Genomic DNA, 24,256 nt, shown 5'->3' with positions numbered 1-24,256 from the left:
AATCCAAGTCCATGACCAGCTGAGATTCAATGGTCATCAGTGTCAGTGCACGAATGTGCAGCAATTTCTACAAATAGAGACATTTTTGTGAATAAAATGTTGTATTTTGTATTAGTGATCATAATTTGCGCATGCAACAAAGAGGATGTAGCAGGTGACGCGTGCATTTATTGACGTCTTTTCTGAGTCGATCTCATTTGAGTGTATTCGGCAATGCTTATAACGTGTAATTAAACACGTTGAGTTTATATTCTGGGTCATCAGATTTTTTTTACATAGTATTATTAGTATGATTTTTACTGTCTGTTAATAACACTGTCCGTCTCTTTATGTTAAGGTTTGTATTAATTTCGATATGCCAGAGGGCAGAATAAGACAGGGAATTAAAGAATGCATTGTAGTTATGTTGACCTACTGTTTTCATAACACTGGATATTCTGCTAATTCATACTTTTCTAAAACGTTGCATAATGGCAATTAACTTATTTAGCAATTACACTAGTGCTAGTTTTGTTGCCGGTGTTGCTCAAATGCACGCGTACGTGTCACCACCAGCAGTAAGTACCTGCATGTGTTGGGAAAAGGGAGAAGAGCGAGTTCGGCAAAAGGCGGATTCGAACTCTGGCCGAACGCGCCAAAAGCCATCATGCACCTCACGCCTTACGCTACAGTAGTTATTTTGTGTCGAGCGTCTTTTTGCTAAAAAGACAGGCACCGGGCTGGCACGTAGTGCGAATATACACTCCGTTTTCAGAAATGAAAAAAAATAAAAAATTCTTCCCCTCGCTTGGGCCCCAAGTGCGCATGGGCCCCTGGGCCCGTGCCCATAATGCCCATTGGGTAATCCGGGCCTGCCTTTCTGAATGACCCTGATATCCTCAATCCATGGTACAAAACTAAAACTGTTCTCATTTTATGAATTTGAATGCTTTCTTCAATAGTTGAACATTACTTACCTCTGTATTAACCGAAGAAGCGTTACTCATCAGCATGCTGCAATGTTGAACAACTACATGCATGCTGAAAGAAATTACAAATATATACAACAATTTTAACTATAGATACAGTACTTGCCCATCCATATCTGGTGACTTCACCAAAGATATCTATTTACCTGTAAGACAAAGAGAAAAATCGGATCAGTTAAAACTTAAAAAGGTTGCAAAATAATAAAAAAAAATATAAAGTCAAAATAAATAAATAAATAATTTGAAAAGAAGGGAAATGAGGAAGGAAACGAAAAGCACCCAACGTGATAAAACAGGGAATATAATGACCATTTTGGCGAATGTCAAATTAATGTTAAACATAAAACGAACTTAACCGCAGTCCGTAGGCAGTGGCTGTATCCAAAATCGCCCCCTATGCCGTCGTTATGTATTTCCTACATAAACGAATATAGGGCAGCCAAGACGTGGAAATTCATTCGGCATGACTTTCACTGCCTGTGTATTCACTAACCTTTAAGTATACATCGGTTGTACACTCTTTATAAATGTATAATATGACTGCCTACACTACAAATCCCCTCAAATCGTGCATTACATAATTTTAATAGGGCGATTTGGAACACTGCCGGTGTAGGAACGATGTATATGAGTCCTCGCCACATGCACATAATGTGTACACACAATAAATGTTCACAAACAATAACATGTTGATTACTCTAAACTTGAAATTATTGAAATTATTAACTAACATTAATAGCGAACCGTGTGATAACTTGTATTTGACTAACTGGATAAAATGTTAGCGTTAAAGCTACCTTTTATCTAAATAATCACCACTAAGTATTTAATGGTAAAAAGAATATCTTCACATTTGGGGGAAAAAAATTTATATTTAGAAATAGACAACTTTAAGATATTGAACAACATTTTAGCGCTCACCTGGTTCACGGTCCTCCAAGGCTCAGGCTGAAGAAAGGAAAATTCGTGGCGGGCTAGCCATTTAGATGATTGGTTGCTGATTCACTTATGTTTTCCTGATTCGCTTATGTTTTCCTCTTTTGTAAGTCGCTTTGGATAAAAGCGTCTGCCAAATGAATGTAAATGGTTGCCAGGTGTATATCTCATGCGATTCCGCTCTTTATGTTATTAAATATGTAAATAGAAAGCATATGACACGATGTATTATATTTGTGAAATTACCACAATAAACCAAAAAACTTACCATCTCTGGCTTGTCTGTATTACTATATTACTGTATTCAATTTAACAGTAATATTAGATTACTTTAATGTATTTTCCCACTCTATTGGTTTTTCCAAAGAATAGCATAAATTGACAGCAATTTTGCTGTAAATAGTTTCTACAGGAAGACAAAGGTGGAAATACAGCAATAATACTGTGAAAGCTATAAAATTGACAGCAACATACTGAAAACTGTTTCTATAGTAAATTTTTATTGATAACACAGCAATAATACTGTGAAAAAAAACAGAAATAATTTACAGTGTATGATTAAATGTCAGTAATTGTGAATTTCAATGTATTTGGCTAAGGTGTATGTAGATATCAACTGCATGTTAACGCACCAAAGAAAACTGCACTTTTCAAGGCAGTTCATGGGTACTTTAATGTTCAGACTGGTTTTACAAGTGTGACATGGTAAATATGCTCTATAGTGCTTTGAGAATACAATTTAAGGGTGGAATAAAATGCTATCAATGTTGTGAAGGTTTTTTTTTTTTTAATCAAAACTTTTATCCCCATAGGTCCACTGCCTGGATGATGTGTGTGGGTTGCTGCCGTTTCTGAACCCCAGTTCACCAGATCAATTCTATAGACTGTGGCTCTCCCTCTTTCTTCATGCTGGGTGAAGTTCTTTCTCTCTCTCTCGCTCTCTCTCTAATCTCTAATCTGCATGTGAAAGGAGGGGTTAGGAAAATAGTCTCAGGCTAGCACTAGATTAGACACTTAAAATATTAACACTTTTTTGACCCATATTCTTCAGCTTGCTACATTGCCTGGTGTCAGTGATCTTCCAGATGACCATCCTTAGAGACATGGAGAAACTGGCAGGCTGGTTACGCATTTCCATCATCTACATTTTCAGTGGTATTACAGGAAACCTGGCCAGTGCCCTCTTCCTGCCCTATAGAGCAGAGGTATGGCACAAGAGCACAGTACAGTTCAAACTTTTATACACGTTGCATTAAAATGTTACGCCAACTTATTTTTACTTTTAGAATTCCTATTCAAAGAAAAGAGACTACTTTGTCTTGCCAAATGAATGAATGCTGATATTTTCAATGGAAAGCATATTTTTTTAGTGTGCATAAGGTAAAAGACAAAATTCCATTTACATTTGGAATTAAGTTGTTCTTAAGCACTATGGAATACAGTAGTTTTCCAAATGGCCATAGAGTTACAAATATTACTTTGACTGTTCAGCCGGTTCACGCCTCCTCCTTGGCCATCCGTTATATTGTTACAAACCTGATATCTGGTTTTACAATATATGTACACAATCCAATATTATTTAGCGGCTTGAGCAAAAACCGATTAGCACACGTCATTGGTTTACCCTCTTTCCTCGGTTTCACGTTGCGTGTAAACTTGACCGGCGTTAGTACTGGCTTATAACGTGTGCAAGTGTGTACACTCACCTGTTTACATTTCGATAACAAAACCAGAGAATAATAAGTCTCATGTAATTGCAGGTTTCTTTCATTGTCAGATTTTTGAATAAGCTTGTTTTTGTTACGTATGAGCATTTCAATGTCACGCTCGGTGTCGTCTGTGAGAGGTGCAACTTTGCTTCTGCTGGTTCTGCATCGCAAATCCACCGATTTGAGCAGTGATGTTGGCGTAAATAAAATGTCATGTTTCATGGACTGTAGTGCCGGGGAAATGACACCGTTGTTTGACAAATTCGACAAGCTGTAACGCTATAATTTACTTGCTATTTGCCATCAGTCTATGTTACTATAGATCTGTTGCTGTGTTGTCCTGTGAGCGCTCATCGCTGCCTCTCCAGGAAGGAGTGTTTCTGCAGCTCTCAGTGTTGCGCTGCTTGGTTTTAATTACTCTAATGTGTTTATGTATCATACTATACACTCACCTAAAGGATTATTAGGAACACCTTTTCAATTTCTCATTAATGCAATTATCTAATCAACCAATCACATGGCAGTTGCTTCAATGCATTTGGGGATGTGGTCCTGGTCAAGACAATCTCCTGAACTCCAAACTGAATGTCAGAATGGGAAAGAAAGGTGATTTAAGCAATATTGAGCGTGGTGTGGTTGTTGGTGCCAGACGGGCCGGTCTGAGTATTTCACAATCTGCTCAGTTACTGGGATTTTCACGCACAACTATTTCTAGGGTTTACAAAGAATGGTGTGAAAAGGGACAAACATCCAGTATGCGGCAGTCCTGTGGGCAAAAATGCCTTGTTGATGCTAGAGGTCAGAGGAGAATGGGCCGACTGATTCAAGCTGATAGAAGAGCATCTTTGCCTGAAATAACCACTCGTTACAACCGAGGTATGCAGCAAAGCATTTGTGAAGCCACAACACACACAACCTTGAGGCGGATGGGCTACAACAGCAGAGGACCCCACCGGGTACCACTCATCTCCACTACAAACAGGAAAAAGAGGCTACAATTTCCAAGAGCTCACCAAAATTGGACAGTTGAAGACTGGAAAAATGTTGCCTGGTCTGATGAGTCTCGATTTCTGTTGAGACATTCAGATGGTAGAGTCAGAATTTGGCGTAAACAGAATGAGAACATGGATCTATCATGCCTTGTTACCACTGTGCAGGCTGGTGGTGGTGGTGTAATGGTGTGGGGGATGTTTTCTTGGCACACTTTAGGCCCCTTAGTGCCAATTGGGCATCGTTTAAATGCCACGGCCTACCTGAGCATTGTTTCTGACCATGTCCATCCCTTTATGGCCACCATGTACCCATCCTCTGATGGCTACTTCCAGCAGGATAATGCACCATGTCACAAAGCTCGAATCATTTCAAATTGGTTTCTTGAACATGACAATGAGTTCACTGTACTAAAATGGCCCCCACAGTCACCAGATCTCAACCTAATAGAGCATCTTTGGGATGTGGTGGAACGGGAGCTTCGTGCCCTGGATGTGCATCCCTCAAATCTCCATCAACTGCAAGATGCTATCCTATCAATATGGGCCAACATTTCTAAAGAATGCTTTCAGCACCTTGTTGAATCAATGCCACATAGAATTAAGGCAGTTCTGAAGATGAAAGGGGGGTCAAACACAGTATTAGTATGGTGTTCCTAATAATCCTTTAGGTGAGTGTACATGTGGTATTGTGTTGTGGGGATAGTATCGTACAATACAGTACAATACAATATTTTTTGACACTCCTATTATGTACGTTACTGAGACGTTCTCCCAATTTTCAGGCCAAGTTCCACATTTGAAATCAGAATCTCAGAAAACATGGTTAAAAATGCAATAGAAGAAATAAAATTTCTACAGTGTGCAAAAAATTCATTGCATTTGTCATTTATGCCTGTGGTCTCTTATGACTCCAAACTTTAGGAAAATTTTTATGTATAGTTTAACTTTTTTGTGTATAGTCAGTTCTCGTGTGATTTAAGAAAAGCTATGAATTATCAACCTCATACTTAAATGTTAAGTTTTTCTGTTTATTTTAAGCATGTTCTTCCTCGTGAAACATGAAGACATGTCATGGTTTTGTCCCTCATAATTTCATTTTGGTGGTTTACTGTGTGAATATACCACATATGTGTTGCCTGCCACATTAAAGGTGCACTCAGTAATTTGTAAATATGTTAAAGTGGTTTACTTTGGTTTACACTGACACCTAGTGGCCTGTGCTGCATCACTCAAACTAAGTAGTTTTCTGTTACCAATGTCATTGTTGAAATTCACCATGCATAGTAAAGCAGGATTAATTTAATCTATGAAAGAAAGTGTCCAATAACAGAGCAGTTTCTGAGATTAAGCAAGTATTTTTCAGCTGGTCATGAGATGCTAACATGGCTGCCCACATAAGGCGCCCCTGCCCCATGTAGAATAAAAGAGCTTTTATAAGGTTACTGATATGACTGAACTCTTCATATCACATGACTGGTCATACTTTTTAAACATATCTTTCAATATTACAATTCAGTTTTTTAGAAGTAAAAAAACATTTAAATGAGGAAAAAAATGACTGGGTGAACCTTTAAGTTAACCTTTGGGGGGCTTTAGGCATCCTAGATAAACTTTTGTTGCTGAATTTTCCACTGAGGTGTTAAAAACACGTACATTTCAACAGATGCTTTCTTTAGTAGATTTGAATTGCTTACTTCTGTTCATACAGTTTGACTTATGTATTAATTTGCAGTTTTTCATAAAGTTCACTGTTGAATAACTAATTTAAGCAAAAAATTGCTCTCATTTGGCACTTGGCAAGATTTAATTTTGATCCCTGTTCCCAACCCTCTGAATGTGATGTAGGTCTATGTTTTAGTGCTGCATTACCTTAATCTGTCAGCATCTGTTCTGGTGATATCAAGTCTATGTCTTAGAACTGCATTTTATATACTTGCCCCACACTTAAAATCCATCTTGAATATGCCAGTTCTACTAAGTTTGTCAACCCATACACTAGTACTGCTTGTCCTTCTTAAATGTTCTCTGCCTGTCTCAGCATCAAGTAGATCTAGTGATCGATGCGTGTTATCTGGTTATTAACCCTTGGCTAATCCAGCCTCTTAACTCTACTCTCATGTGTTGACGGAAAGTTGGTGCACACTCCTCCTGTTAGGGATAGATTACTGATGTTTATAAGATGCTAAAAAGCGCTGCTGAGCTAGCAGAACTAAAAACAAAACAGCTTAGACGGGAAATTAAGTCACTGCAACAGTTAACTGCATCCGTAGACATTGGATGTGTTCAGAATAGCAAACTACCATTCTATGAATATTTGTACATGGATATATTATGTATACTGTGCATAATATGTACATTTCTTGTATGCATGGAATACTCGGATGGCATACTACATTTGCCAAAATGTGCAGATCACTTGAACTCAGAACACAGTATATGTTATAAAATATATTAATAGTAAATATTGACTAATTGAATTCAGTATATGCCTATATATAAAACAAACATAAGCCAAGAGACTACAGGACATGTAACTAGGTGTTTATGACAGGATCAAGCAGATGACCATACAAAACGAATAATATTAAACAGCATATAAATAAACAGCAGCCTGTGTTCTCTGCACGTACCTCCCCCATTGATCAGCATCTTGCTGAATCGACTGTCTCGATTTGCCACTTATTACTGGAGTCTTATTACTGGAGTAATACAATATATAGAAGATAAATTTAAAGAAGATAAATTGTTCTATCTAATATCACAAGAATGCAACAGCTAGCAAGTAAACTGTAGTAACATTACTAATTTTTAAAGTGTCTGGCAAAGGTAAAAATAATATTGAATGAAATCAACCCTGTTAAATGAAAAAGTGAAAAAGTAATAATGACTCTCATACAGAGGGTCCCTTGACATTGATGAAGCAATGTCTCACAAAGAACAGGTGAGTTTATGGTTCTTTGCAATTAAAGTGAGTCAATCACAACTGACTTCCGGGAAAAGGGAATAACCAATTATATTTGAGGTTACACACAAAAAAGCCCACCCATGACTGACAAAATTATAAGGTGTTTGTGCAAGCAAAGTTAGAAGAATGATCTTGCTCGTGCGGCAGAGGTTTCTTCATGCGCATGAGAGCTTGTATTGCATGCGCTTGGGATTTTGTGCGCACAAGGGTTTAAAACAAGTGTGCGGGGTCTTCCCGTTTCATTGCCTAGCAACAAAATACTGTGCACGAGTGTCAGTAATGCGTGCAAGGGTTTAAAACAAGCAGGTTCTTAATTTTTCCTCACGTGGCTTTAAGCTGTTGTGCATACGAGCGTCAATGATGCAGTAACACTTTCAAGGACCTATTCTTTTAGACATGAGATTAAGAGCAGCTGTTGTCATTCACCACAATGTTGGTCATTCACAATAAAGCAAGCCATCCAGCTCTCTAACACACTTCCACCGCTTTGTCAGTGACCGTACAGACTTTGATAGACTAGATCTCTCATGAGTGGTACGCTCTTGTTTACATTCCCAAAAGGTATAGAAAGAACTGAGAGTAAGATCTTTCATTTGAAAATCCTTCAGTTCAGGTGTTTTATAACCCGGCAGAGTGGGCTGGCTTACTTCCTTGAGGGTTACTTCCTTCTACTCCACACTCTAAAGCACAAATCTGTCTAACCCTACTGCACCTTTCACCAGCCATCACACAGTAAATTTCTAAGGCTGTTCCTTTGTTTATTGTATTGTATACATTCATATTCTGCATTCTTAGGAGTGGCAGGCTCCCCTGCTGATGGCTACATGCTACTGTAATTTCTGTAACCCTCTATTAACTTTCTGTAACAACTACAGAATCCTAAGACAGAGAGTTAATTCCTTAACTGTACTGGGAATTTTCCATTGCTTGACCACTTCAACTTTACCTGGAACAGTACCAATACCTAAAGCTGAGATCTGATGACCTAAGAAAGTTACTTCTTGCTGAAAGAAATTACTTAACAGGCTTAACTTTGAGATCTGTTTCTTTTAGTCTGTTAAAAGCTATTTCCTGTATCGGCAAGTACACTAGTACATCATTAAGGTACACACTGAGCATGATCTGAAAAAATAAGAAGCCTGCATACGACGTTGAAATGTCGAAGGTCCATTGCAAATCCCAAAGGGCATCCGAGAATACTCAAAGATCCCAAATGGAGTCGGAAATGCAGTCTTATGCCTGTCTCTTTCGTGAACAGCAACTTGATGATATCCACTTGCTAAATCAATGGAAGAAAATTACTTTTCTCATTGTAGTGCGTCAAAGATTTCATCTATCATAGGCAGAGAAATGCGTGTCACTTGGTCTTTTGAGTTCATCCTCGAGCAAAACAAAAACTTCATCAACAAATCAAACACACTGCCTGCTGTTCAGGAATACCACCAACCTGTAGCTTGTTGAGAAACTCTTTGGAGCTGTCCTCCAATAACTGACTGTCTTTTGTGTTTATTCTGATCTCTTCAATATTAGCAGAAATTCTCTGAAATCTCACCTCACACTTCTCATTGGACTTCACACTCTCGACACGAGACAAAATACCAAGTCTGGTTCTGGCCTTTAACCAGATATCTCCTGGAGAAAAGTTCACAACTTGTGTGAGACAGGAAACTTTGTTTCTTTGAAGACACAAGAGGGGGAACAACAATCAGACTGCCAGGTAAGGGTGTGTTCACTGGTTCTAACAGGAAGTCCTGTGAACCATCATTTAACATACTCTTTGCTCCCTTGACCATTACCATTGTAACTGATGAAGCAGGTATTTGCACCATGTCTTTTCCAGCTTCTCGGACTATGCTTCACTTCTAAATACTGCTGGCACACTGCATCTGCTGAAATGCCTCCCTTCAATAAGACTGCAACTCCCCACCTAGGATAGTATCAAACTCTGCATGAACCAGTTGTCTACATCTGCTAATTATGTTCATGCCAATGAGGGCTGTTACAGCAGAAGTGTTTTGTGAGTCTCTGACTACTAGAAAACCACATTTTGGTCAGGTAATACCCATGGTTTCATCCTCCAACTCAAGATAACCTAGGTAAGGTATGTCTTCATCCTCACCAGACAGGTGTTCTCTGAAGAAACTCTCAGGAATAGTACTCAAAGTTCTTCCTGTATCAAGTAAACAAGAGGCCATTACTTCACTAATCTTTAGATTAGTGACAGGACATTTTCCCACATCATGCTTGAGTAGTTGGTCATTATAAGTATCGATATTGGCTGAGCCTATGGACTGCCCTCGCACTGACTGGCTCACAGCAAGCGAGGGTGCAAGTTTCTCTGCTGCACTGGTGATATAGCATTCTCTGTGACCGTCTGTTTGTTTATCTTCACACTCCTCTTAACTATGTGTCCTACACCATTACACTGGAAACATATTGGCTGGCCATCATCTGTAAACCTTGGTTGCATCTTGGGTTTACAATGAGCCACAGGATTTGACTTGGTGCACTGCAAAGTGAGTTTCTCGACAGCTTGTGTTAGCTCTCCTATTTCTTTTCTTTGTTCTGCTACAATTTTTAAAACTTCTTCAAAAGACGGAGGGATTTTCTCAAGTAAACCAACAGCAGCACACTGAGCTTCTGCTGTCTCCAACACAACACTTCTGTTGCTGACTAATTTTGTGACAAGTTTTAGGATCTCCCAGAGACCACACTAGGGCTTCATCTCGCACTTCAATTAGTGTTGACTGTGGCTTGTCTCTCACAAGCTTACAAAGCTCTGTTCTAGGGCCTGTGTCCCTAATCTCCTCAAGGAATTGTTCTGGATTGCCAAATTCACATTTGATATTGCATTTGATGACTGTTTCAGGATAGAACTCAGAATTTGAGACTGATCATGAGGGTAAGCACGAGCATCCTCGCCTTCCATTTGTTCATGGCTATAGAATGTTTGTAATAACTGAGACACAATTTGCTTTTCTCAAAAAGCTTCTTTCAGGTAAACAAAGAGGTCACATGTTCGCTTTGCCTCATTCCCCACCCGTAATCTGGCCTTTTCTAAGGCTGCACCCTTTAAGAGGGTGAGTACAAGGTCCAACTGGTCCTCTGTGGTCTGATTTCTAGCATGTAGTAGTACCCTGTCTGCTTTGAACTCATCAACACGTCTCCCATCTTTGCTGAAATCACCACTGAATGGTTGACTGTGACGTTTTATAGGCACATATACATAAGACCTAGTTGGCCCTCTACTCAAATTGGCGATAGCTGCCATGGTCTCATCATGTTTTCTGTTAAGTTCTTGAATCTGTCCCTGAACATCATGCATACTACTACCTGCACCGTTCATCATCAGTGTTTGCAATACTGGACTGTCATCATCAGAATGTGACATTTTGAAATGTAAAAATTATCTCAGTTCAACAAAAATTCTCAAAAAAAAAAAAAAAAATTTTCAAAAAACAAACAAGTCAAAAAACTAAAATTGACCTATTGGCTCTCAGCTGTCAGATATCCCAATCCTGGTACAAAAAATGTAGCTGGTGGGTTTAAAGTAATCACCATTGGACACAAAACTGTGTGTGTGTGTGTGTGTGTTTTTGTGGGGGGTTATTTGATGGCTGTTTATGGTCGATGGGGCATTATTAAATAAAAATATTACAAAAGTGAAATGAGGTACATTAAAATACTGAAATATGGTAGAGGCCATCTCTTGCATGTGTGCACCAAACGTGGTCAAACTTCACACATGCAATCCATATGCATTCCAACAGAATTGTCAACCAATGAACAAATCTGGGAGCTCTCCTGGATAACACAGTGGGCATCACAAACTTGGGTGTTGCAAAACTCCGGTCAGAAGTATTTAAATGATTTATGTTTTAGGTCATTTTTTAGGCCAACTCTTCAAAATCGGATAGCTGATTACAAAGATTTTATGTCATGCCACTCCTTTTTTTTTTTAACAAAACAGATGGCTTTTCCAAAAAATAATGATGATTGATATTGTAAAAATATAATTGCAGTAAATAAGAAAATAATAATTTGTACAATATATTGATGAAAATGCATTAAATATATATCCCACTGACGTGAAATGTACCTGCAAGTATAGAATGCCCCCAGACTAATATTTCTGAAAGGCAGGCAGAGATACTAGCTGAGACAGTGGAGTCGTCAGGCCAGAAAAACAGATAAAGATGTGTATCATCTCTCTAGCATTTGTAGGAAAAGCCATGTGGCTTAATGATGGGTTTGAGCAATGCTGTGTAGATCGAAAAGATGAGGGGTCCAAGCGCTGATCCCTGAGGATCACCAGTGGTTAGGTGATGTGCCTTGAACAACACCTCTCATGGAGATCTTGAAGGATCTACTTGTGAGGTGTGACTCAAACCAACCAAGTGCAGTTCCTGAGATGTCTAGGTCGAAGAGGGTGAACAAAATGATTTGGTGGTTCACTGTGTCAAAAGCAGCAGACAGGTCTAGGAGAATGAGGACAAATGATCTGAAGTTTGCTCTTGCTAGTCTCACGGTTTCAGTTACTGGCAAGAGGGCAGTCTCTGTTGAGTGTCCTTTTTTGATGCCAGACTTATATCTGTTGAGTAGGTTGTTCTGTTAAGAAAAAGTAGACAACTGGTTGAATACAACCCTCTTAAGCGTTTTAGCCAGGAAAGGTAGGAGAGAGACTGATCTGTAGCGTGGCCACATAAGGGGAGGTTTTATATTAAGGTTTATGACTTTAAATGTGTGTCATTTATTCTTAATTGTTATATTGCTTTCCCCTGTTATCTGTCATTCCCCTCAGCTGTTGTGTGTTGTTCCCCGATCTCTGTTCACGCGAGATCTTCGCGTGAATTCATGTTACGTGTTTTCCTGCCACGTAAACAGGAACTAACTGTCAGTTTCTATTTAAAGAACCGCTATGCCGGTGTTCGACGCTCATTTGCGAGTACGCACTTCAAACCCGTTCATTCATAAATTGGAATACGCTGGTGACTGACCTGGGAGCGCTTGAGACGCCGTTCCTCCTGGAGGTATTTCGTTTGGCTCGTAGCCAGGATTACCTTTTATCAGAGGACTTTGGGCATTCATCAATTCATCACTCCATCACTTGATCACGCTCATGGACGATACAAACACCCGGTGAGGCTGATCCGAACACTGTTGATATCTCTGTGCACTCTGGACTTCACTTTTACATGTATATACACTTTGTTTGTTATTATTGTAAATATTATTGGTTTTGTAAATACACTTGGGTTTATTGATTTTTCATCGGTGTTGTTATATTTATTTTCTCCACTCCACAACCTATCATTAGAAACGGTACGGAAGATCCCAAAATAGCGTAAACTCAACTTTAAGATTGGAGAGTGTTACATACTGGTGGCCCGTACGGGGAACTACGTGCCGTTTCTATTTGTTGATAGTGGTTTTTTTTGTGTGTGTTTATAAAAATGGAAGACATGACACAAGCAAATGGTGGAATAATCAGTGTACATAATGATGAAATTGAGAATGATGTGAATGAGTAAAGGTGTAGCTCGGTTGAGCCTGAGGATGCTGATTTCACTGCGGGCCCGTTTGTTACCAGACGGAACACTACAGATGAAATAGCATCTGTTTTGAGTTCTTTATATAATTTTGATGAGGATGATGATGATGATGATGAAAAAGAAATGGTTAATATAAATGTTGTACAGACAATGCAGATGGAGATCGATAAACTTAAGGTGGATTTATTGGCTCTAAATGCAAAAATACAACATAATGAACAGGAATTACAACAGTCTGTAGAGAGTTCCCTGAATAGGGAAACTAGTTTCGGGAGTCAGTGGACGCTGGCTTAGCAGACTTAGGAGATCACTTCCAGAGGTCTATAGAGAAGTTGGAGAGAGCGGTGGTGGATTGTTTTCTCGTGGAGAGATGCTAGATGGGAAAATCAAATGAAAAAATTAGATTCACCAGTACCCCATCTCGATCTCAAATACAGCCTTTTTACCCTGCTCCTTCCCCATCTACAGCTAATGTCTTAAATACTCCCGTACCAGCTACCAGACGTAAAGTCCCCCCGGTTAACAGAGACAATGTTACCTATGACGTCACTGCTGGAGCACAAAGATCGAACCTGGCTCACCCTTCATGTATGCCCAGTATGTCATCTTTCTGTGGGAAACCCCCTATCCGCCTAGAATTTCCTTCCTTCGGTGAGTCTAGCGAAACATCTGACGTACTCCATTTCATCGAACAGGTCGAAAATTATCTGGCCATTAGACCCCTACCTAGTGTGGAGCTCATTGGCACCCTGAGTACAGTGCTCAAAGGACCCGCTTTAAGCTGGTGGAAGGCAGAAAAAAACAAGGTAACAGATTGGCAATCCTTCAAAGATGCTTTCATGTCTGCTTTTCTTCCAGATGATTACCTCACTGAAGTGGAGGACAAGTTAAGATCACTGGTGCAGCAACCCAATCAGCGTTTGAGAGATTTCGCCTATGATTACTGAGCCCTCTGCCTCAAATGGAAGCCAGCTATCACTGAAGAGGAGATGGTGAGCCGTATTCTCAATAACATCAACCCAAGGGTTGCGGGCTGTCTGAGAGGCACGGTGAAAACTATGGATCTATGGTGGAGAAGGACTGGATGGGAGCAAAAGATTACTGGCAGAAAGTGGGTAAATTGAACAGCAAAGAAACCACAAATAAAAGACCACCTGAACGCCATACTGCTAAAAATCTAGCAGGAGTATCCATTGCTCAACCCCACCCTATGACATCTCTTCTAGTAGTGCCTGTGACGATAAAAGGACAAGAGGTGAAGGCGGTACTGGATACAGGGAGCACATACACCCTTATGCAGGAGAGCCTCTGGAGACAGTTAGGAGGGGAAGCTAAACCTGACCCTTCAGCCCCTCTTCAACGGTTCATTATGGCTGATGGAAAGATGCACCAGGCGATTAACAAGAGATCAGTCTGTTATGAGTGGCATGACAAAATATGCAGGTTGGACACCTATGTGATGAAGGATGCTCACCTGGCCTTTCCCCTTATAGCTGGTCTGGACTTCCTGAGAACCGCTGAAGCCATAGTGGATGTCGGACAATGGAGATATGGACTGAAAATGGGCAAAGGATATGTTTATCATCCATTTCTAACTGCACTTCTAAATCCTCTACTGTCTTCACGACTAATGGGTGAAAACCTAGGCATGACTGCTGCGGTGACTCTCTATTATGCCGTACCTCCAACCTGGAATCCAGCCACATACGACTTACCCACACAAATTGTTCCCAGCTGGGACTCCGACAATCAGGATGAATTGAAAAGCTGATGGAAAATTGGCCTCATACCACCTCTCAAGTCCTGGGAAAAACATCTGTGGAACAACACAAAATTATACTTTCTGACGAAATGCCCTTGAGATCCAGAGCTTATAGGGTCTCACCCTTCAAGAAGAAGATTATCGATGAGCAGGTAGAACAAATGCTACGGGACCATATCATCGAGCCTTCTTTCTCTCCATGGTCATCACCTGTTGTCCTGGTCCCCAAACCCGATGGTTCCTACAGGTTCTGTGTGGACTATAGGAGACTGAATAGTAAGACCGTACCTGACGCTTATCCAATGCCAATTATTCACGACATCTTAGAATCCATGGAAGGCGCCTCCTGGTTCAGCACATTGGATTTGCAGTCAGGGTACTGGCAGGTTGAAATGGAGGAAAGTAGCAAAGCCAAAACAGCCTTCATCACCTCCCAAGGACTATTCCAATTCTGCTCCATGCCATATGGATTACGGAATGCCGCTGCCACCTTCCAGAGGCTGATGGCGAAGGTCCTAGCAGAGTTGAGAGGGAAGTTTTGCTTTGTCTATATTGATGACATCATAATCTATTCAAGGTCTTTATCAGAACATGTCCAACACCTGAACACCATTCTACAGAGACTAAACCAAGCTTCACTTACACTAAATATGAAGAAGTGTCACTTCTTTAAGAAGCAGCTGAAGTTTCTTGGACATATAGTCTCAGAGAAAGGGGTGGAGGTCGACCCTGAAAAGACCCGGCGGTAGCTGACTATCCTCCTCCCAAAGACATTAAAGCCCTCCAACGCTTCTTGGGATTAGCTGGGTGGTACCACAAGTTCATTCCCCATTTCAGCCGACATCACAGCTCCATTAAACAACCTAAAAAGAAAGGAGTTAAGTGGGATTGGACTCCTGAGTGCCAAACCAGCCTGGAGACTATTAAACAACTATTACAAAACCCCCTGTATTGATGCAGCCTGACCTCAATCAACCTTTCCAGGTTCATACAGGCGCCAGTGATGTGGGCTTAGGAGCCATCATTACCCAGCAAACTCCTGAGGGGAACGGGTAATAGCATACGCATCACGAACATTGCGTGGACCTGAACTGAATTATTCGACGGCTGAAAAAGAGTGTCTAGCTGTAGTCTGGGCGGTGGAAAAATGGAGACATTACCTGGAAGGAAGACAGTTCGACGTTTACAGTGACCATGCTGCCTTAACGTGGGCCTTCAATAGCCCTAGAACCTCCTCTCGGCTGACCCGGTGGACTCTTAGGCTACAGCAATTCATCTTCCAAGTACATCACAGAAGAGGATGTCTGAACCTGGGACCAGATGCCTTGTCACGAGCCTGTGAATCTCAAGAAAGTGAAAGTGTGCCCTGTCTAGCCGTAATAAAACCAAAATGTGCCTCTGACATACCCCACACGTTACAGGAAATCTCACAAGCACAAAGTCATGACAATACGGTGTCTCTCCTCCAACTGGCCCAAAAAACCAGAAAGGTCCAGGATAACCAAATCACCTTTGAGGTCCACCAGGGGGTGTTATATCGCCGGGTTCCTGTCAAGAACAATGGAAATAAATTCCAACTGGTCGTTCCTCAGGCATTAATTCCTGGTTTCTTGCACTACGTACACGATAACCCGCTGGGAGGACATCTGGGACGGCTGAAAACCTTACTGAGGCTCTTGGAGGTGGCGTGGTGGCCAACTGTCCGTAAGGATGTCTGGGAGTATGTAAAAGGATGTGAAACATGTCAAAAATACAAACATGACAATACAAAACCCAGCGGTTTCCTACAGCATACACAAGTGACAGAACCAGGTCACACTTGGGGGATGGATTTCATGGGACCTTTCCCGACCAGTAAGAAACGAAACGCTTACTTACTGGTGTTTGTGGATTATTACACCAAATGGGTAGAGATGTTCCCCCTTCGAGACAGTAAGACCCCTAAGGTCGTAAAAATTCTAAGGGAAGAAATCTTCACCCGTTGGGGGGTGCCAAAGTACCTCATTTCCGACCGGGGGGCCCAGTTCACCTCCAATGTGCTCGCTGAGCTCTGCAGGTCCTGGAGAAGCATCCAAAAACTTACTACCAGCTATCATCCTCAGACAAACCTGACAGAAAGAGTAAACAGGACGTTAAAAACAATGATTGCGTCATATGTGGGACAACATCATGATAGATGGGACCAGTGGTTGCCTGAATTAAGGTTTGCCATCAACACAGCACATCATGAAACTACAGGTAGAGCACCTGCTGAATTAATGATGGGCAGACAGCTACATGGTCCACTGGAGAGGTTAATCTTCAAAAACCCCACTCCTGACCAAACCTCATATAATATAGTTGAAAGACAGACCATCATGGCAGAGGAGGTAAAGCACCGAGTAGGTGTACAACAATCTAGACAAGCTAGATATTATAATGCCCGACGGAAAGATGCGCAGTTTCAGCCGGGTGATCTAGTCTGGGTTAAAACTCACCCTCTCTCGTCTTCCTCGAATAAATACTCTGCTAAGCTAAGCCCAAATGGGAGGGACCAGCTGAAATAATAAAAAAATGGGGCCAATAAATTACACCGTTCGCTGGGGAGACCCATGTAAAACAGACATTATAAATGTGGTTAACCTGAAACGCTGGTACGGACGATCTCCTCCTATGCCGAAGGCTGGGGGGGGGGGGATCTATGTAGCGTGGCCACATAAGGGGAGGTTTTATATTAAGGTTTATGACTTTAAATGTGTGTCATTTATTCTTAATTGTTATATTGCTTTCCCCTGTTATCTGTCATTCCCCTCAGCTGTTGTGTGTTGTTCCCCGATCTCTGTTCACGCGAGATCTTCGCGTGAATTCATGTTACGTGTTTTCCTGACACGTAAACAGGAACTAACTGTCAGTTTCTATTTAAAGAACCGCTATGCCGGTGTTCGACGCTCATTTGCGAGTACGCACTTCAAACCCGTTCATTCATAAATTGGAATACGCTGGTGACTGACCTGGGAGCGCTTGAGACGCCGTTCCTCCTGGAGGTATTTCGTTTGGCTCGTAGCCAGGATTACCTTTTATCAGAGGACTTTGGGCATTCATCAATTCATCACTCCATCACTTGATCACGTTCACGGACGATACAAACACCCGGTGAGGCTTATCCGAACACTGTTGATATCTCTGTGCACTCTGGACTTCACTTTTACATGTATATACACTTTGTTTGTTATTGTAAATATTATTGGTTTTGTAAATACACTTGGGTTTATTGATTTTTCATCGGTGTTGTTATATTTATTTTCTCCACTCCACAACCTATCATTAGAAACGGTACGGAAGATCCCAAAATAGTGTAAACTCAACTTTAAGATTGGAGAGTGTTACAGATCTGTAGTTATCGACTACTGTTGGCGTATATGCTGGTATTTTAAGCATTGGGATTACTTTTTTTTTCAGACTTTTTTGTCTTGCACCACTTCCTCTCCACAGCCCGAGCTTAGTACGGTAGTCACTTAGTTTCTCCGACAGCCTGGATGTGCGTGCTTGGAGGTAGGAGGACAGCCACTATCAAAGCAAGAAATTAATGCTGAGTAAAGTGCGTGAAGTGAGAGAAGTGAATTTAAGTGATTACTGAAGAGAAGAAATGCAATGTACATAGAATAAAAGTGAGCTGGGGAGAGAGAATGAAGTGTATCTTTCTTGAGTTAGAAATGAGCAAACTAGTTCCCCCAATACGCCCATTCAGATGAGGGGTGTGGGAAAAAGTGATGTCAGTAGAGAGGGAGTCGCAGTGTATCTGCCCCAATCCAGGTGTGTCAGTGCCAAAACATTGAACTTTGACTAAGCTAAGGATAATTTTGTGTTGAAAGGGGTGAAATTGTACAGGGGTGAAATTGTTTGAAATTTGTATTTTTTACGCACTCTGTGTGTGTGTGTGTGTGTGTGTGTGTGTGTGTGTGTGTATAGACCTTTCATCTGAAGTTTATCTCGCAAAATCATCAGGAATTTGGTGTGAACAGGCCTTTAGCATGTTCCAAACATTTGTCTCTCAGGCCCACGAGATGCCTATTGAGGAACCCTGGACTATGGTGTGGCAGTACTAAGCAACCATAGGTGCTCTCGAGTGCGTCGTCTATGGTGTGTGTGGATCTGTACCTAGAGTAAACAGGAAAAATAAATGGTATAAGTTAAGTCATTTTTAGTATAAGAAAAAGAAGAGAAAAGGGAAAACTTGGCGTTATGGATGGCACCTTGTCAGTGACCACATTTACATACACTTAAAAAAATGGTTTATTCCAGGGCTTTTGCAGAAAATGTCATTCTGAAACGTCATATAAACTAGAACTCTGATTTCCTTGCGGCATTTAAGGGATTAAGAGAAAGTAGTTTAACAAACTGGTAGGGCTCTATGTTTAGGAGCGGGTTTGGTTATTAGCAATAATTAATAATTATCATAGATAACTTATTAATAATATAATTATTAGGCTTGAATCCATGCATTGGCATCCCCCAGCCAGCCTTTGACACACATGTATGCAAACCAAACCAAAACACTTCTCTTTGAAATATAACAAATGTATTGATGCAGCAATATGTGTGTGTGTGTGAGGAGTGACCAAGTGTGCCGCACAAGCCCTCAAAAGTGAAGCCAAAACGTCTCTATCGCCCCCCGGTGTCTGGTCCTAGTATAGGTCATAAACCCTGCCTCCCCATGTTATTCAACGGGATGTGAGACCAACTAAACAATTAAATTACACTTCACATATATTTTTTCCAAAGATAGTTTCTGTCATTTACTGTAGTTTCTATCATGTTGATGTAATTTCAAAAGAAGTTTGTTTTTAGTTAGTTATTGCTTAGTTATTAGTTAGATGCTATAAAAACGGTGCTGTGACATCATGATTGACAGCTGTGATTGACAGGTTCTTTGAGCGAAGTGGTCACTGAAGCACCAACTGACTTTTTTTCGGGATCTTCGGAGGACTGAGGAGATCGGAGCTTTAAATGTAATATCTAAATTTCTATAATTAATTATTTCACACCGTCAAAAGTGCAGGGGCGTGTGCTTGCGATTGATTCAGCGAGAGTGAGGGCGGGGCCTTGATTTCGCGGTTTTACTTCCTGCTCACTACTGCGCAGGTCTGGTCCCGAAATCGCAACTGCGCAGACTCAAGTCCTAAGATGTCAGCGCCATATCGGGACACTGGCGGCTTCAGTTCTCACCAATGGAAAAGAGCGAAGGGGCGTCGTCCATCTTTTTTTACAGTCTATGGGAGTGACGCGCACAAGATGGCGGATGTGATTCTCGTGGAGAGTATGTCACGCAAGATTTCCGGCCAGAGAGTATGGCTGCGAAGATGGGGGAGAGAAGCCTGTTAATGGCGTCTACATTCTGGTAGAATGTGTGTTCATCTGTCGTTTGACTCCGACTCGGTTTCTCGAGGCTCAGGTGATGACGGGAGGCCGTTTTCTCGCTCTGTCGGTGGGTGGTATGGCTGCTGATTCTCGGCAGGCTAGCGGAGAAATCAACGACATCGACTCGATTGATGATGGAAGAGAAGTCTTCTTTCTTCGCTCCTGCAGGCAAACAGATGAAGATGCGGAATGCTCCGATGTCTGTTTCGGATCTGTTTGTGTTCGATGGAACACAGAGTAATCTCAGCTCGTCCAGGCAAGATGGAGATTGTGTCGACATCATGGTTGAGGGGCATTCTGTTGAGCGCCTCATCCAATAGGAGTTGAGAGTTTGATCCTTTGGAATTTCACACAGTTGTAAAGTGAGCAAGGCTTCTTGGGATTTGTAGTCTGTTTTGTACTCCCTTTGTTTGATTTAGGCGCTGTTTTTATCAGTAAGATTTATGACTTTGTGCTTGTGGGCCTCAGTCAGGTTTTACGACTGTGTTAGGCCTGCCTTTGTCTTGTATCTGAATATATGAGGCCCAACAAAACCTTGATTTCTCCTGGAGAATGCTGCTTATTGTGGTCATGTAAATGAATAAGTGGCATTCTGATCTGTTTTTAGAGAGTTCAAATGCATGGAACAGACTGGGATAACAAACATCATATGATGGAGCCCAACAATATGTCAACACAGTGGAAAGAATGAAACATTTCTGAAAGTACAGTGGGAAAATCACATAAATTATAAACTGTACCCATTTCTACACATCAATGTAAAATATCAACTGTCCCTTACATTCATGTATCTGTGCTTGTACATTGGGGGAATCCCAGAGTCTTACGTAAGAGGGAAACACCACTATTGTAGCACAATACCGCTTCAGGTTGCGATAGAAAGTGAAAGAAACAAACACCGCAACAATTCTATTATATTTGGAAAAAAAAAAACCAAAGAAACAGAGGATAAAATATCGAAGTATTTCGCGGATCCCATGTTAGTTACAGTGTCACAGTGTCACAGGACATTGCCGTGGAGAAAGCTGCTTACTGACTGAGCCACATATATATGGGCGTAAAGAGAAAGCCGCGAACACAGCTCTTGTAAACGCATACACCGATTTTGAGCCTAAAGCATCTTTCTTGCAATAAATGTCTTTCTGGTGTCCATATAAACATAGTCAGTGTCTTTGTGCAGAAAACTCTATCAGAACTGTTCTAAACTAGCCACTAATTGACAAAGCTTGTCTTAACTGTCACTGAAGTGCAGTACAGTCTCCTGGCTAACAACAGCTACTAGTCCAGTACAACAGAAAACACAGCAAGCTAGCGACAGCTACTCTTCACTCTGGCAGACAAAATGCTTATCCTGTAGTCAACAGAAACGAGTCAAGTGAAAACTCCTCACCTTTTGGCTAAATTTGCTGTTTTGAAAACAAAATTGGTACATTTTGTGATTCGTGCAGATCCGAAGAGTTTTTATTTTTGGGGGAGGGGGACTCCCACTTGATTGATTACAGCAGCAGCCAATCACGTGCTTGACAATCGCAGTCCAACCGAGGCAGGTTGCTTGACTGATTACAGCTACGGCCAATCAGCATGTGCACAGTGATTCTGCACTGACTGGAATGGAACGTGAACTCTGAAGAAGTGGCTCTCTGAATTACCTGGTACATGTACTTACATGTGAATGAGAGGGACATGTGGTTCATTCACATTGGCATCGGCATGTGAGTCTATCTTGTTCATCAAGGAGGTAAAAGTGTGAAAGAGCTATGATTAGTGTTTTAGAAGAATATTTCAGCTCTGCAGGTCCTTACATTGCAAGTGAATGGGTGGCAAAATTTTGAAGCTCCAAAATCCACATAAGGGCAACATAAAAGTATTTTATAAGATTGCATCGTATGAACCTACAGAGCTGAAATATTCTTCTTAATTAACTACTGGGATGCCAGGAGGTTGAGTAAATCATGAGAGAATTTTTGTTTTTGGTGTACTATCCCTTTAAGGAGTTTCCATATAACTTGCTTCAGCTCTGCCCAATACATTAAAGTCTATGATGTGATGCGTCCGCTCCAACTTAACAACAAAGTGTTTTTCACACACATTTTAACCTAATAAATTATTTTTTGAGAGTACAAAGCAACAAGAACTATATAAAAAAGGTAAAAAGGTATGAGGAGATATTGAATATCTCGTAATTTCTTTGGATAAAATATAATTTCTGAGTATCCTGAGACCCCAGATATTGAACTTCAATAGATACATTCATCAAGAAAATCCTGTTTTTACTTTATGCAGTCAAATCAATTGTCAGTTTTTTTTCAATGTTTATTGTTCACATCTGCTTTCTTGCATTGCAAACTCGTTAAGTCCAGCTTTCTGCAATACTTGTCAAATGGAGAGAGAGCGATGCTTGATGCAGCCGTTGAGAGGAGCATTGGCACCTTGAGGCAACTCATGTGAAATGTGCATTACACTGACGAAAGGACATTATTGATGCTCATTATTTAAGTCGGCATGATATGAAAATTCACCCTATCTTTTTTCTAAATGCATGATATTTTTTGTGATTTTTAAAAATCATCTTACTAAATTCAAGTCTCTCTCCCATAATTTCTTAAGAGATGTTAAAACCCGATCCCTTAAACTCTGAATTAGCCAGGAATAGTACACTGAAGCTAAAAGCAGCAAGCTCCATCTCAAGAGTGTCTGCCGCTTTAGGGGTCTGCGTACTACACCCAAAGGTGGTGCAGAGTGGCTGTAAGTACCTGAAGAATTGAGATCTGGGAATCCCAAACTGCTTTATAATATTTTCAAAGGATCTCAACGCTCCTTTTTTATACAGGTCACCTAGCGTTGTAACACCCATCCTCAGTCCATTCTGTCCAGCAAAAAGGGGACTTTTTAGGGTTTAACCAAATACTTGCGGCAATGTTCAGATAAAAGTCCAAATTGAACACACGAGAGACTTTTGTCCACACTAAATGCATAAATAAACCCCAGAATAAACCCCACCTGATCTATATGTACAAGAGATGTCATAACTTTACTCAGTCCTGTAGGCAAGGCCTTCAGTACCTCGCCAAGCTCCTCCAAAATTATCTCAGAATCAAGAAAGTTTTTTTGCTCAGTTGTCAGTTTAGGGAGTTCTAATGATTCTACAATGTTTCTGATAACTTCATCAGTAGACGAAGACGTGGAACTATAATGATCAAGATAGAATTCTTTAAAGGCATTATTAATATGAATGGCTGAGGTAAATGTTTCACCACCAGCAGATTTCACTGAGAGAATGGTAGAAAAAGACTCTCTGTTTTATGTATCTAGCCAAAAGCTTCCCTGCTTTGTCCCCCGACTCAAAGTATTACTGTTTTTCCCTGAATAGCCAAGACTCCACCTTCCATGACAAAATAGTATTATATCTGTATTTCAATCAGGTCAGTTCTCTGAGGCCATCAGATGACATTCAGCGCTTGAGCTCTGCCTTGGTACTTTTAATATTCCCTTTCAACTCTTGTGCTTTGTATGTTTTGATGAATGAGGCATACTGTATGATCCGGTCCCTAATTGCCTCCCAAGCGACACCCACAGAGGATAATGAGGACCAGTTGGTCTCCATATAAACATTGAATTCAGCCTTTAACATTTGTTGAAATTCAGGATTTTGCAAAAGGGATACATTAAAGTACCAACAATATGATTTATTTTTCTCTGTATGTGGCAACACCTCTAAACTCACCAGGTCATGATCTGGGACTAAGATATTTCCTATTGAGCAATCAACAACAGATGAAATGAGGGACTTAGATATATAAAAATATATATATATATTCTAGAATGAATCTTATGGACTGATGAAAAAAAATGTATAGTCCCTACCAGATTCAAAAGTCTCCAAATATCTGTAACATCCTGTAAAACGTCAGTGTTGCTGTAGGGAGCTTACACACATTTGCCTCACTATGATCAAGGACTCCAACAAAAGATTAC

General features: G+C 40.7%; 1 protein-coding gene across 4 annotated transcripts in view; it reads left to right on the top strand.

Moving 5' to 3' along the window:
* Nucleotides 1-24,256, top strand: part of LOC127653636 (inactive rhomboid protein 2-like) — a 152,429-nt gene that overhangs the window by 104,097 nt on the left and 24,076 nt on the right. For 3 of the 4 annotated variants that reach the window (XM_052140396.1, XM_052140397.1, XM_052140395.1), the window contains exons 17-18: nucleotides 2,717-2,817; nucleotides 2,956-3,109. The exons of the other annotated variant lie outside the window; for it this stretch is intronic. In XM_052140396.1, coding sequence (XP_051996356.1) covers nucleotides 2,717-2,817; nucleotides 2,956-3,109 — 255 coding nt within the window. The remainder of the gene's footprint in view (nucleotides 1-2,716; nucleotides 2,818-2,955; nucleotides 3,110-24,256) is intronic. 4 annotated transcript variants of the gene reach the window in all.

Source organism: Xyrauchen texanus, chromosome 13, assembly GCF_025860055.1.
Source record: "Xyrauchen texanus isolate HMW12.3.18 chromosome 13, RBS_HiC_50CHRs, whole genome shotgun sequence".
In the NCBI taxonomy this organism is placed as follows: domain Eukaryota; kingdom Metazoa; phylum Chordata; class Actinopteri; order Cypriniformes; family Catostomidae; genus Xyrauchen; species Xyrauchen texanus.
This window is presented reverse-complemented; position numbering and strand designations above follow the sequence as displayed.